Source organism: Phyllostomus discolor, chromosome 5 (assembly GCF_004126475.2).
Source record: "Phyllostomus discolor isolate MPI-MPIP mPhyDis1 chromosome 5, mPhyDis1.pri.v3, whole genome shotgun sequence".
NCBI lineage: Eukaryota > Metazoa > Chordata > Mammalia > Chiroptera > Phyllostomidae > Phyllostomus > Phyllostomus discolor.
The window spans coordinates 71,028,917-71,043,548 of record NC_040907.2 but is presented as its reverse complement, the minus strand read 5'-3'; the positions used below and the strand labels follow the sequence as shown (position 1 = coordinate 71,043,548).

Here is a 14,632-nt window from a genome sequence, read left to right as displayed (position 1 = left end):
CTTGGGCTGCTTCCATATCTTGGCTATTGTAAATAACATTGCAGTGAACATAGGATTGCTTATGTTCTTTCATATTAGAATATTGGGTTCTATCAGATATATTCCCAAAAGTGGCATAACTAGGTTGAAACACAGATCCATTTTAAATTTTTTGAGGTAGCTCCATACTGCTTTCCACAGTGGCTGTACCAGTCTGTGTTCCTACCAGCAGCTCAAAAGGGTTCCCCTCTCTCCACATCCTTACTAGCACTTATTATTTGTTGGTTTATTGATGACAGCCATTCTGATGGGTATGAGATGGTATCTCACTGTGGTTTTAATTTGCATTTCTTTGATGGTTAGTGACATTGAGTATATTTTTATATGTCTGTTGGTCACCTGTATGTTCTCTTTGGTGAAGTGTCTATTCAGGTCCTTTGCCCATTTTTGAATTTGGTTGTTTACTTACATGGTGTTGAATTTTGTAAGTTCTTTATAAATTTTGGATATTAACCCCTTATCAGATGTATCAGTGAGGACGCTCTCCCATTGTGTAGGTCATCTTTTCATTTTCTTGAGGATTTCCTGTGCTGTGCAGAAACTTTTTTTATGTAGTCCCTTTTTTTATTTTTTCTTTTGTTTCCCTTGCCTGAGGAGCTACATCCAATAAAGTACTGCTATGAACAATATCTGAGATTTTGCTGCCTACATTTTCTTCTATGAATTTATGGTTTCAGGTATAATGTTGAAGTCTTTGATCCATTTTTATTTAGTCTTGTGTATGGTGTAAGAAGGTGGTATAGTTTTATTTTTTTGCACATGTCTGTCCAATTTTCCCAAAACCATATGTTGAATAAACTATCTTTAGCCCACTGTGTGTACTTGCTTCCTCTGTCAAATATTAATTGACCGTAAAGGTGTGGCCTCTTATTTCTGGGCTCTCTATTTTGTTCCATTTATCTATGTGTTTGTTTTTATGCCAGTACCATGCATGCTGTTTTGATTACTGTGGCCTTATAGTATAGTTTGATATAGGGTAGTGTCCTCCAACTTTGTTCTTTCCAGGCTCACTATTGCTATACAAGGGCTTTTTTGGTTCCATATAAGTTTTTGAAATATTCATTCTAGTTCTGGGAAATATGTCATTAGAATCTTCATAGGCATTGCATTGAACCTATAGATTGCTTTGGGTAGTATGGACATTTTAATGATGTTAATTCTTTCTATGCACAAACATAGTATGTGCTTCCACTTACTTGTATCTTCTTCAGTTTTTTTCTTAAGGGTCTTATAATTTTCCAAGTACAGGTCTTTTACATCCTTGGTTAGGTTTACTCCTAGGTATTTTATTCTTTTTGTAACAATTGTGAATGGAATTGTTTTCTTAATTTCCCTTTCGTTAGTTCATTTTGGTATATAAAAACACAACTAATTTCCCAATATTAATTTTGTACCCTGCTATTTTGCTGAATTTATTTATCAGTTCTAGTAGTTTCTTGGTTGGAACCTTTGGGGTTCTCTATGTACAGTACCATGTCATCTGAAAATAAAGACAGTCTTACTTTTTCCTTTCCAATTTGGATGCCTTTTATTTCTTCTTGTCTGATTGTGTGGCTAAGACTTCCAGTACTATGTTGAATAGGAGAGGTGAAAGAGGACCTCTCTGTCTTGTTCTGTATCTTAAGGGGAACACTTGTAGTTTTTGCCTGTTGAGTATGACGCTGGCAGTGAGTTTGTCATATGTGGCCTTTATTATGATTCAGTATATTCCCTCTAATCCCACATTGCTGAGAGTTTTTATTGTAAATGGTGTTGGATTTTATCAAATGCTTGTTCTGCATCTATTCACATGATCATGTAGTTTTTATCCTTCATTTTGATTATATGGTCTGTCATATTCATTGATTTTCAAATGTTGTACCAACCTTGAAATCCTGGAATAAATCCCATTTGCTCATGGTGTATGATCTTTTTGATGCGTTGCTGTATTTGGTTTACTAATATATCATTGAGGATTTTAGCATCTATGTTCATCAGGGATATTGGCCTATAATTTTCTTTCCTTGTAGTGTCTTTATCTGGTTTTGGAATTAGGATAATGCTGGCCTTGTAAAATGAGTTTGGGAGCTTTCCCTCCTATTGAATTTTATGAAATAGTTTGAGAAAGAGAGGTGTTAGTTCTTCTCAGAATGTTTGGTAATTTTACCTGTGAAACCGTCTGGTCCAGAGCTTTTGTTTGTTGGGAGTTTTTTGATTATTGCTTCAATTTCAATAGGTATAATCTGTCTATTCAGATCTCTTCTTCCTGATTTAGTTTTAGAAGATTATATGTTTCTAGGAATTTATCCATTTTGCCCAGGTTGTCCAGTTTGTTGGCATATAGTTGTTCATAATATTTTCTTACAAACCTTTATATTTCTTTTGTGTTAGCTGTTATTTCTCCTTTCATTTCTGATTTTATTTATTTGGGTCCTTTCTCTTTTTTTCTTGATGAGCCTGGTCAAGGGTTTTTCAGTCTTGTTTATCTTTTAAAATATGTCACATATTTATGCTCTGATCTTTATTATTTCCTTCCTTCTAACTCATTGTGAGATTTATTTTGTTGTTCTTTTTCAAGTTCTTGTAAGTGTAAAGTTAAATTGTTTGTTTGAGCTTTCTCTTGTTTTTTTTTTTGAGATAGGCCTGTAACACTATGAATTTCTTTCTTAGGATTGCTTTTCCAGTTTACCACAGATTTTGGATTATTGTGTCCTCATTTTCGTTTGTTTCAAGGTATCTTTTGATTTCTTCCTTGATCTCATTGTTGACCCATTCATTATTTAATAACATGTTACTTAGCTTCCATGTCTTTATGTGTTTTTCAGTATTCTTCCTGTGATTTAGTTTCATAGCATTGTGGTCAGAGAAGATGCTTAATATGATTTCAGTCTTCTTAAATTTATTGAGACTTGTTTTATGTCCTAACATGTGGTCTATCCTAGAAAACATTCCATGTGCACTTCAAAAGTATGTATACTCTGCTGCTTTAGGTGAAATGCTCTAAAGATATCAATTAAATCCATTTGATCTAGTGTGTCATTTAAGGCTGCTGTCTCCTTGTTGATTTTCTTTCTGGAAGATCTATCCATTTAAATCAATGGGGTTTTAAAAAACCCAACTATAACTGTATTTCTGTCAATCTCTCCCTTCATATACATCAATATATGGTACCTATTTAGGTGCTGCTATGTTGAGTGTGTAAATGTTTACTAGTTTTATGCCCTCTTGTTGGATTGTCCCCTTTATTGTTATATAGTGTTCTTCTTTGTCTCTTACTATAGCCTTGAATTTTAAGTCTATTTTGTCAAGTATAAGTACTGCTACCCCAGTTTTTTTCCCTTTCTTTTTGCATGAGATATTTTTTTCCATCCCTTTACTTTTAGTCTGTGTGTATTTTTCTATATGAGGTGTGTCTCTTGGAGACACCATAGGTATGGGTCTTGTTTTTTTATCCATTCAGCTACCCTGTGTCTTTTGGTTGGAGCATTTAAGCCATTTACCTTTAAAGTGATTGTTAATAGATATGTATTTAGGGCCATTTTATTTTTAGACTATTTTCTTCTGGTTTTTTCTTTCTTTTTTCTTCTTTTTTTTTAAAGATGGTTCATCTTTTTTTAAAATTTTTATTTATTTACTTATTTTTAGAAAGGGAAGGGAGGGGGAAAGAGAGAGAGAGAAACATCAATGTGCAGTTGCTGGGGGCCGTGGCCTGCAACCCAGGCATGTGCCGTGACTGGGAATTGAACCTGCGATGCTTTGGTTCGCAGCCTGTGCTCAATCCACTGAGCTATGCCAGCCAGGGCTATTTCTTCTTTTTTTTTTTTTTTTAATATTTTATTTATTTATTTTTAGAGAGGGAAGGGAGGGAGGGAGGGGGAGAGAGAGAGAGAGAGAGAGAGAGAGAGAGAGAGAGAGAAAGAGAGAGAGGGAGAGAGAGAGAGAGAGAGAGAGAGAGAGAGAGGGAGAGAAACATCAATGTGCGGTTGCTGGGGGTTATGGCCTGCAACCCAGGAATGTACCCTGACTGGGAATCGAACCTGGGACACTTTGGTTCCCAGCCCGCGCTCAATCCACTGAGCTACGCCAGCCAGGGACTTCTTTTTTTTTTAAAGCATGCTCTTTACCATTTGTTGCAGTACTTGTTTGGTGTTAACAAACTCCTTTAACTTTTTCTTGTCTGGGAAGCTTCTTATTTCTCCTTCTATTTTAAATGACATCCTTGCTGTGTAAAGTAGCCTTGGTTGTAGGTCCTTGAATTTCATCGCCTTGAATATTTCACACCACTCCCTTCTGGCCTGAAATGTTTTTGTTGAGAAATCAGATGACAGTTTAATTTGTACTCCCTTTTATGTAACTCTACCTGCTTTTCTTTTGCAGCTTTTAGGATTCTCTTCTTGCTTTAAGGCTTATCATTCTAATTATGATGTGTCTCAGTGTATGCCTCTTTGGGTCCAACTTGTTTGGGACTCTCTGAGCTTCCTGGATTTGTGTGTCCTTTTCCTTCACCAGATTAGGGAAGTTTTGGGTCATTATTTCTTCAGATAGGTTTTCAATCCGTTGCTTGCTCTCTTCTTCTTCTGGTATTCCCATGATGTGGGTGTTGTTACACTTCATGTTGTCCAAAATGTTTCTTAAGTTCTCCTCATTTTTAAAAATTCTTCTTTCTTTTTGCTGCTCTGCCTGGGTGTTTATTCTACCTTGTATTCCAAATCACCAACTCTGCCCTCTGCTTCATCTACCCTCCTGTTTATTCCTTCCAGTGTATTATTTATTTCAGATATTGCTTTCTTTATTTCTGACTGGTTCTTTTTTTATGTTTTGTATGTCTTTTTTTCATGCTATTGAGCATCTTTATAATCGTTACTCTAAACTCTCTGTCTGATAACTTGCTTGCCTCCGTTCCATCTGGCTCTTCTATAGAATTCTCTTGCTCTTTCATTTGGGATCTGTTTCTTGGTCCTCCCATTTTGGCTACATCTTCGTATTTGTTTCTATATATAAGGTAGACCTGCAAATACTCTGGTGCAGGCTTTTGTCACTCACTGTTTGTGACTGGCCCTGGGCAACCTGTTTGGAGCTATCAGCAATCCATCGCATGTGGCTCCCTCTTCTGGTCCTGGGTGTTGTACAGAAAGAACCAGGCTACACACCAAGTTCAGCTTTTATCAGCACCTGGCCCAGGGGAGGGTCAGCTGAATTCTCATAGAGATTTGCCTTACTTATTAAACTAATTTGTGATATAACCTCAAGTTGTGATCAGCAGCCCTGCTTAAGCTCTGCAGGGCAGGGCGAAGTAGTTCCTGTGGGCGGGGCTGTTGCTTCCCTTCAGGGTGAGGCCATTTGGAAAGGAGTACTCTGCTTGAGAACTATGGCTTCTGCAGTATGGGGAGTGACTCAGCACAGGGATCCAGGCAGCTTGTCCTTCAGTTCTCTCCCCAGAACCATCAACCTCAGATTCTCTTCAAGCATCTCTAGTCCACTCTGCCCTCCCTCTGCCAGAGCCCAGGGTAAATGGCTGCAAATGAAATTTATATGGTGCCCTTTAAGGGACTCTCTTCATCTCTAGCCATCTCTCCCTGATAGACCAAAAACCCACTGCTTTTCACAGCTGAATACTAACTGGGCTCCTTTCTGGCTTTGGTGCTGAAGGCTGGGGAGCCCAGCTTGGAGTTTAGGCACCATACTTATCAGGGGAAGCCACCTGGCAGCTGAAATATCCCTCTGGAATTTCATCTGCTGCCCACGGGAGTCCAGCTAGCCTCTTGTGCCTCCTTCGCTCTCCCTACCAGTCTTGTTGTGGTGAAGTGGTTTCACAGACTTTTGCTCAAAACTTTTTTGAGATTTAACCATGTTTTTTTTAAATATAGCAGTAGGTTATTCATTCTTATTACTGTATACATTTCCTTTTTATAAATATACAATTTTTATTCTTTTGATGAGTATTTGAATTATTTCCATCTTGGTCTGTTAAGAACATGGCTGCAAGTGGTTATGACAATTTATACTTCCGTGAGCAACAAAAACAATTCTTACTGTTCTACATACTCATCAACATGTGGAATTGTCAGTTCTTATCTAATTTTAGTCATTCTTTGGCTGTGAAGAGATTTCTCATAGTTTTAATGCATATTTCACTTATTACTAATAAGATTGTGTACCTTCCTCCTGACATCCAGAACAGTGTTGGCATGTAGTAGGGTACTCCATGAAAATGTTTTAATTACTAAATAATTGTCAAAGGCTTTGCTTATAAAGTAACATATAAGATGAGATCTAAATGCTAAGAAGTGTCCTCATATGCAAAAATCAGTGGAAAGAACATTCTAGACAAAAGGAAGAACTAACACAAAGACATTAGAAGAAAACAAAGTGGACTTGTTGAGAAACCATACTAATGAATGTGGCTGGAGTACAGTAGACAGCGGGGAAAATGGTATGCGTGAATGTTACAGAAGTAGACAGAGTCATAGTGCTTTGTAAGCCGGAATAGATAGTTTGGGTTTTATTCTGGTTTAGTGGGAAGCCTTTGGATGGTTTTAAGCAAAGAGTGATGTGATCTGATTTGCCTTGCCTGCTGTATGGTGAATTGGTTGTAGGAGAGCAAGAATGGAAATGGAAATTCTTTACGGGGGCTCTTAAAATAATCCAAGAGCAAAGGTGGCTTAGAAGAATGGGAGAAGTGGAAGTGTTAGCAATGTGGATATATTAGAGATGTGTTTTAGAGGTAGAGAACTTGCTGATGGATTGTATGAGGTATATAAAAGAAGGCAGTCGGTGACTCCAGAGACTTTTGACTTGACAATTGAGTGAATGCTTGGTGCCATTTATTGAGGTTGGGGGAGGGTTGGGGAAGAGATCAAGAGCTCTTTTTTATGTTAAAGTTGAAATTTGTGTTAAACATTAAAATGAAAATACCAGGTAGGCAATGGACATGGAAGTAAGAGGGTCTAAAGAGTTCAGGGCTAAAAATAAGTTTAGTTGTCATTGGCATTAAATGATGTACATGGATAAATAAAACGGGGTCCAGGACAAGTTTGGACCTAAGCAGTCAGGAGAGCCAGCAGAGGAGACCAAACCACCAATGGGATGGTAAGGGAACTGGCAAGTGTGGAGACACAGGAGCCCCCAGCAAGAAGACTTTCAAGAAGGGAGCTTTTCAACATAGTTATTTTGATTAGACTTTAAACTTGCCTGATCTTTCTGAAGAACAAATTTATTTCAAAAGATTTCTTCAGCATTTTTTGCCATGTATCAGAGAGTGGTGGATGATTTATGAAAAAATTTAGAAGGAGGTATGGTCTGTCACTGAATAATTACTGAGACCCCTGCCCTGAAGAAGTTAGAGAAATGTAAACTATTTCAGGACAAGGCTGGCAAACAAACAAACTAGCAGAAACCTATTATAGGATGCTGTGAACAATATGCATCCCAGGCAGAAAACCAGCTTTCTCTCTAAAGGGAGCCATTGCACTGGTTTCCAGTACCCAGAAGGGCTTCTGTCATCCTGCCCCCTTCATGGAGGAAGCACTTTTAAGTTGTCATCATATGGCACGAGACTCTTATTTCTACCAGCCAATTATGAAATTAGGAGTTTGAATAAATAAAAAGGAAATCTGAACAAAGTCCTTACTAAAGTTTAGCTTAGAAAATATTTGTGTATGTATTCTTCTTTTTTCCTCTGAAGGGAAGGAGAAAGAGAGGGAGGGAAACATCAGTGTGTAAGAGATACATTGATAGGTTGCCTCTTGCATACCCCCAACTGGGGAACCTGGCCCACAACACTATTTTATGTGCTCTGACCAGGATTTGAACTCAGGACCCCTTAGTTTGCAGGCAGGCATTCAATCCACTCAGCCACACCAGCTAGGGTATATATATGTACTCTTCAAGCTTGTAAATTCTGATAATTGTTTCTGTGTACCATAGAGCTATGGATTTAATTAAATATCTACCCCAAAAGTATTTTAATGTCCTAAATATTCTTAATATGTTTAATATGAGTTCTTTTTTCTCATTTTGTTATTAAATTAGAATTTTTGAAATAAGGAACTTTAAGAATCAAATGACAGCCTATCTTTTTTGTCCTTGCACTTACATTCTTCAGTTTAAACATAGTTAATAGTATGGCCAGGTGGCTCAGCTGGATGGAGTATCATCCTGTGCTCCAAAAGGTTGCAGGTTCAATCCCTAGTCAGGGCATATATGGGAGGCAACCAATTGATATTTCTTTCTCACATCAATGTTTCTCTCTCCCTCCCTCCTCCCCCCTTCATCTCTCTAAAAATTCAATGAACATATCCTCAGGTAAAAAATTTTTTTTAATTTTTAAAGTAGTTAATAAAATTATTTGAATTGAATTTTTTAAAAGATTTTATTTATTTATTTATTTATTTATTTATAGACAGAGAGGAAAGAGAGGGCAAGAAACATCAACGTGGTTGCCTCTCATGTGCCCCCTACTGGGGACCTGGCCAACAATCCAGGCATGTGCCCTGACTGGGAATCGAACCAGCCACTCTTTGGTTCACAGGCTGGTGCTCAATCCACTGAGCTACACCAGCCAGGGCAAGACTTTGAATTTTTTTAAAAGATGCTTTTTAAAGACCCATTCACCATTGATCTTCAAAACCCAGAGTGTTAAAGGTAGAAAAGAACTAGTCATTTGTCTCTGAAGTTATTGGCGGCTAATTTTTCTATTTCAAACTGAGTGATACTATCTTGGTTTGTTTTTAACTGGATGCTTACTGTATACTGACTGTTTTTACTATTCTTTCTTTTCTTTTAAATCTTGTAGTGTTCCAAGTATATTACCTAGTTCACAGAGTGATAACCTGGAATAGACTTGACATTCTTACTCACAAACTGCATTGATAAACAACAGTTTATGTCTGGAGGCAGATATAAGATCAAAAATAGTGTTTTCTAATTGTACTGATAATTGAATTTTAGTTTTAGAATTATTTAACAAAAATTTCAATATATGAATTTTTACATTTTCATGTATATTTTTACAGTAAAAAGTGCTCGGTTCCCCTGAGTGCCAGATTCTTAATGAAATAAGTCATTCCCTTACATTTACTCTTTCTCTACGTAGAGAAATGTAAAGTGCCACACAGTTGCTCACAGAAGCCTCAGGGCAAGTAAAGTGCTCTTTATTGCTGCCCAGAGGTCCCACGTACGTCATGAGAGGTCTTATTTATACAACTACAAAAACTGCTTTAGAGGGAGGTGGGAAGGGTTGGGTGGGTAGGCTGGAATGGGAATAAAGGACATAAAAATGTACTTGAACAATGATTAAAACAAATTTTTTTTAAAATTATGGTTTTACTGGGGAAAAAACTGCTTTAAGGCCCTTGAATAAAATGTATAGAACTGTTTTTTAATTTTGCATCCTCCATTAATTACTTATTTAAATGAGTGTTATTACTTCTCTTCCTCACCTGTTCCATTTTATCTTGGATAAGCAGTCATCTTATTTGAAGTCATAAGATAAAAATTATTGTACAATATACAATATTCTATGTCTGGAATAATATCACTACATGAAAGACTTAAAGCTGAGATTTCAGATATATATATATAGAGAGAGATATATATAGATATATTTAAACCAAACATGTTCTTAAAGTTTATCTAATTTTTCACGTGGTAAATGAGGAAGCTGAGGGCCCAAGAGTTAAGGGACTTACCCAGAATTACACAGCTAGTTAGTGGCAGAGACGGAACTACTGCCCAGGCATTCTGTCTTCTGATCTACGGTACTTATCCCACTGCCCCACCACAGTGCTGCCAGCCCACTTACTCTCTCACGCCAGATACAGTAGGAGTTCCATGAAGTGTTTAGTTGAATAAAAATTAACTGCTTATTTCAGATGAGAACCCAACATCTAGTAACTAAAAATCTTCTCTAACCTAGAATTCTTCACTTTTCTTGCAGCATCAGGTTCCGGGCTTCTTTTTTTTTTTTTTTTTTAAGATTTATTTATTTACTTCTTTTTAGAGAGAGGGGGAGGGAGGGAGAAAAAGAGGGAGAGAAACATCAATGTGTGGCTTGCCCCTCACATGCCCCCAACTGGGGATTTTGCCCACAACCCAGGCATGTGCCCTGACTGGCAAACCAGTGACCCTTTGGTTTGCTGTCCGGGGCTCAGTCCTCTGAGCCCCGGTAGCCAGGGCTGGGTCTGGACTTCTTTTCCATCGGAAGCTGGGGAATAGTCTGACTTATTCCTTCACATTATGCTTCTAAAATCTTAGCTTTTAAATATGAGATGATTTACTAAAAGTAGAGGCACCTAAGATGTTCTAGCCAAATTTGACATTTCCAGAAACAGAAAACTAGATAAAAATAATCCACTCAATTTCATATATACCTCTTATTTTTAAAAATACAAGCTTACTCAATGATATAAATTAGTTCAACTATTCAATACATTCTGTTTCAAGAGTTCATTATTTAACTGGTGACCAAACTTCCAGCAGTTGTTTCTAGATTAATTTTTTTAATTTCCAGGGCTATATATCTTTCCATTCATTCTTTACCTTCAAAAAGAATGTATAATACACCACATTCAGAGAAAAACTATAGTAATACCACACAGGATACATTACTTTTATTCAAAATGTTTAGACCACTTTCTAGTTTGAGTCATATTCATAAAAAGAGGGTGTTCTACCCAATTATATGCATCTATATATCCTATTCCTACTATAGGTAAAAAAGACTTTTAAATTTCTTAAGGAAAATATGTTTCTAATAATGGTAATTTCATTAAGGAACTGGAGTTGAATCATGAGAATATGACAGAAAAGATAGGCCTGGTAGGAGCAGGTAAGGTGAAATAATAAAATCACTTAGAAAATAAAAAATAAAAAGCAAAGCGAGGAAAGGAGTTAGAAACTTTAAGATACCAAGGAAAGAAGCCTCTTAGAAATATTGACTAAGGTAGTATATGCCTAAAGAAGTTTTGATAAGTGGTTTCTAGGATAAAATCTGGGTGAGCAGCCAACTTGAAGAGTGCAGAATCAGTCTGAAACTCAGGATTTGGAATTGGTACTCAGAATTACAGAACCGAAGAAACATCCTCAGGAGATAATTCAGACTTGGATGTTAAGCTAACATCCAAGCTGTCATATGGATTTCTTCTGAGATTGTTCCAGACACTGTTGAAAGTTCAGTGTAGTCTTACTGTCAAGGAACTTACAATCTAATGGGAGAAAGTGTAACAGTTAATTTAATAGAGGCTATATAGTTGTTACTGATACTGAGTACTTAATAGTTCAGAAATGAGAGATAACACAGCACTTAATGTCTTTTATTTTAATTAATGGTTCTTATACTCTCCTTGATGCTTAGGAACAATCTAGCCTGTAAATTTCTGGATGGTAAAGATTGTGTCTTATTTAGCCTTATATTCCTTAGAGTTTTCAAAAGTCCTCAGCACTAGGAACTCACAGATTCAATCAGTTGTCTTGGTGTTTAAAGTGTCCTCTATTTGATCAGCAGGAACTCTTTCCAGCTAGCACCAATTTATTTTTCTCGGTACCTTATTAAGTAGTCTTTGAACATTTCTGTGCTTTCTGGCACTAGAGGACAATTTTTTAAAAATCCTCATCCAAGAATATGTTCTGTTTTTGTTTTTGGAGGTGGGGAAGTGAGAAAAAAATATTGATCAGTTGCCTCCCATAGACGCCCCAACCGGGGATCAAACCCACAACCTAGGTATGCACCCTGACCAGTGATCAGACATGCAACTTTTTGGTTATGGAATGATGCTCCAACCACCTGAGCCACCCTTGCCAGGGCAAGGTGACAAATTTTTAATAGTACTTTACATCAAATGAGTATACCTAGATGTTCAATAGTATGGTAGTAAAACAATACTTACTAGTACTGATCTTATAAATTACTTCATAAATGGTCCCAACAATTGCTGCATGACAATTACATTGGAAACATAAGTCATAAGAAACCACTTCAAGGGAAGCTGGTTGCTAAACACCACTTGAGTTATGAGAAATAGAGGCAGGTGATAATAATCAAAAGGAAATGGAGCCAATGATAAAGCCTATAGGCTACAGGTTTTATATTGCTTATAGTAGTTCCTCAGCAAATTTAATTCAGTAAGGGTGGAAAAGACTTTTTCTTTTTTTAGCGTTCCCATGAATAGACTATCTAATAGCATACTCTTAGATCTTACTAATCAGATGTGCTTGAAGATTTCATTCAACCGGATATGGGCAACCAAAATAAGCTACAGTTTTAAAATCCAGTGAACTTACTCCTGTACTCAGGTTTCAAGTAAGTGTTCATTTTTAAAATTTATTTATTTAAAAGCTGATTATCCCTACTCTGCATCTAACTCTTAACTTTCTCCTTTCTCTTTTCATTATCATGCCAGCGAGAATTTTTAAGCACATCCATAGAACGGAGAAGAAGGGGGAAAAATAGATATCTGTGTAATTTATAAGGTTCTTAATAGCAGTTCAGGATTATTGTTTTTTTGTTGCTGTGTTTGATTTTTTATTTGACAAGTTTAATTTTGTTTCTGGATGTTGCATCGTTTGCTCTCCATCTTACTACATGGTTGAGAAACTGTCATCTTTAGAGGAGTGGAGCTTCAAGTGGGGCCCAGCTCTGCCGCTGATTGACTGTGACCTCTGGATGCCAGTTTACTTCATATATTCATTCAGTCAGTGCCCATCTGAACATCTTTTAGCTCCCAGGCATCCTCAGGCCTTGCCTCAGTTTCTGTATTCCAGAAGTTATAAAGCCCTTTCCATTCCAGTTCTGTGCTGGATGTATAAAATTAGTAGCCCCATTTGTTAAGGAATTCAGACTGCTAGGGAAAGGCAGTCAGTGTGGGCAGTGCTGTTGGTAGAACCACATGGCACCATGGCCTAGAAACACGTTACAAAGTCTGTCGGTGTGGATTGAAGAGCAGATGATAGCCAGGAAAAGGAGAGCAGAAGGGTGTTTGGAGGGCAGCCATCACACGCAAAGGTTTGGAGGCAAGTTAAGGGCTCACATGGGAGACTGAGAATGAGCAGCTATAAAAAGCGAGAGGGAAATCAGTAGAGGGGGCGTCTCTGAAACCAGAGACGTTCCTGATCAGATCATTTGTAGTGTGTGGCACTGAAAGTAGCATTCATGGAAATTGATCTCATGAACAAGGGTAAAGCTTTCTTAATCAAACAAGAGGAAATTTATAAAATACAATCTTCCTTGGTTATATTTTGAATTATATTCCTTTCAAAGCCTGAGTCCAAATTATGCATCTCAGAGCCAATTTTAATCTTTTCAGTCTTATTTAGATATTCCTTTGCTATTATTTACCAAGTTACCCAGCACTAAACACTTGATTTTTAGTGCTTTATATTCTTAAATATTAGTCTGGTTTCCTCAACTATACCAGGATTTTGAAATATAGTCAATCGTTTGAAAAACCTTATTTTTTTTTGCATCAGGTAATTCAATTCTCAAATGGTAGATTTTTAAAAAAGAAAGAGTAACATAGCATTCAAATTAAGAACATTTGAAAATGTGCTCCACAACTTCGTGTCAATTAAAGATTTGACTAAAGATGAGTAGCTAGCTCTCAGATTTACAAATACTAAAAATTTTACACTGTGGTTAGAAGTCTTTAGTGCAGTAAATCATGTGCTTTTCATGAACCGTATCTCACAGACGCAGTTGGAGGTGAGATAATCAGATTTTTTACTCCCTACAAGCTGGATGGTTGAAATGTCATACCAATAATATGTGTCAGAGACTTAGTGCCTCTTTGCTGCCTGTCTGATTTAAGTGGTTGTGGTCAGTCTGAGGAACCTGTGATATGATAAGATAGCATTCATTAGGTCATGTGGTTTGCAAGTGCCCAATCTTAACTAAGCAGCCTGTGAGCCCTCAGAATGAGGAAGAGGGGGATACTGACCTTGTCTTTTTGAAAGCTTATTCTGTGTTCACTAACACAATAGTGTGTGTGGTTATATATGTATATTATGCATATTTTAAGTTATTTTTTGTCAGGAGTTAGTTTTGGTTTCTGAAAAAAGTGAATATTACAAATGCATCATCTTCTTTTACTTAACCAAAAGCATTATATTTTTATTATGAATCTTTTCTTCCTAGTTAAATGAAGTAGTAGACAGTAGCCACCTTTTTTTTACTCTTGAGGAAAAAAGTGGATGTTGAAAATTAACATTGTTGGTGCCTTTTTTTAATTCAGTTCAATTTTCTTCATTGCCTAAATAGAAAATTGTTTATTTTCAGTTTGGCAATAGCTCCATCGGAAACACACCTATAAAATATATATACACACATATACAAGTATATATGCTTATTAACATACAGTTCACATCAGTACAGCTCACCCATTTCAGGTATACAATTCCGTGTTTTTAGTATATTCACATTTTTATCAATCTAAAAGTTAATCCTACTTCCATTAGCAATCATTCCTCATTTCCCCCAAACTTCCTTCATTCAGCCCTAAGCAGCCAATAATCTACTTTCTATCTCTATTGATTTCCCTATTCAGGACATTTCATTTAAATGGAATTACATGATATGTTGTTATCTGTGGTTGGTTGGTTTCTTTTACTTAGCATAATATTT

At 36.7% G+C, this 14,632-nt stretch overlaps 1 protein-coding gene across 10 annotated transcripts in view; it reads left to right on the top strand.

The window, feature by feature from the left end:
- The window catches only part of EVI5 (ecotropic viral integration site 5), a 200,669-nt gene that overhangs the window by 167,960 nt on the left and 18,077 nt on the right, over positions 1 to 14,632 (top strand). The window contains exon 19 of one of the 10 annotated variants that reach the window (XM_028511619.2): positions 7,425 to 7,430. The exons of the other annotated variants lie outside the window; for them this stretch is intronic. Within the exon in view, the coding sequence (XP_028367420.1) occupies positions 7,425 to 7,430 (6 nt within the window). The remainder of the gene's footprint in view (positions 1 to 7,424; positions 7,431 to 14,632) is intronic. 10 annotated transcript variants of the gene reach the window in all.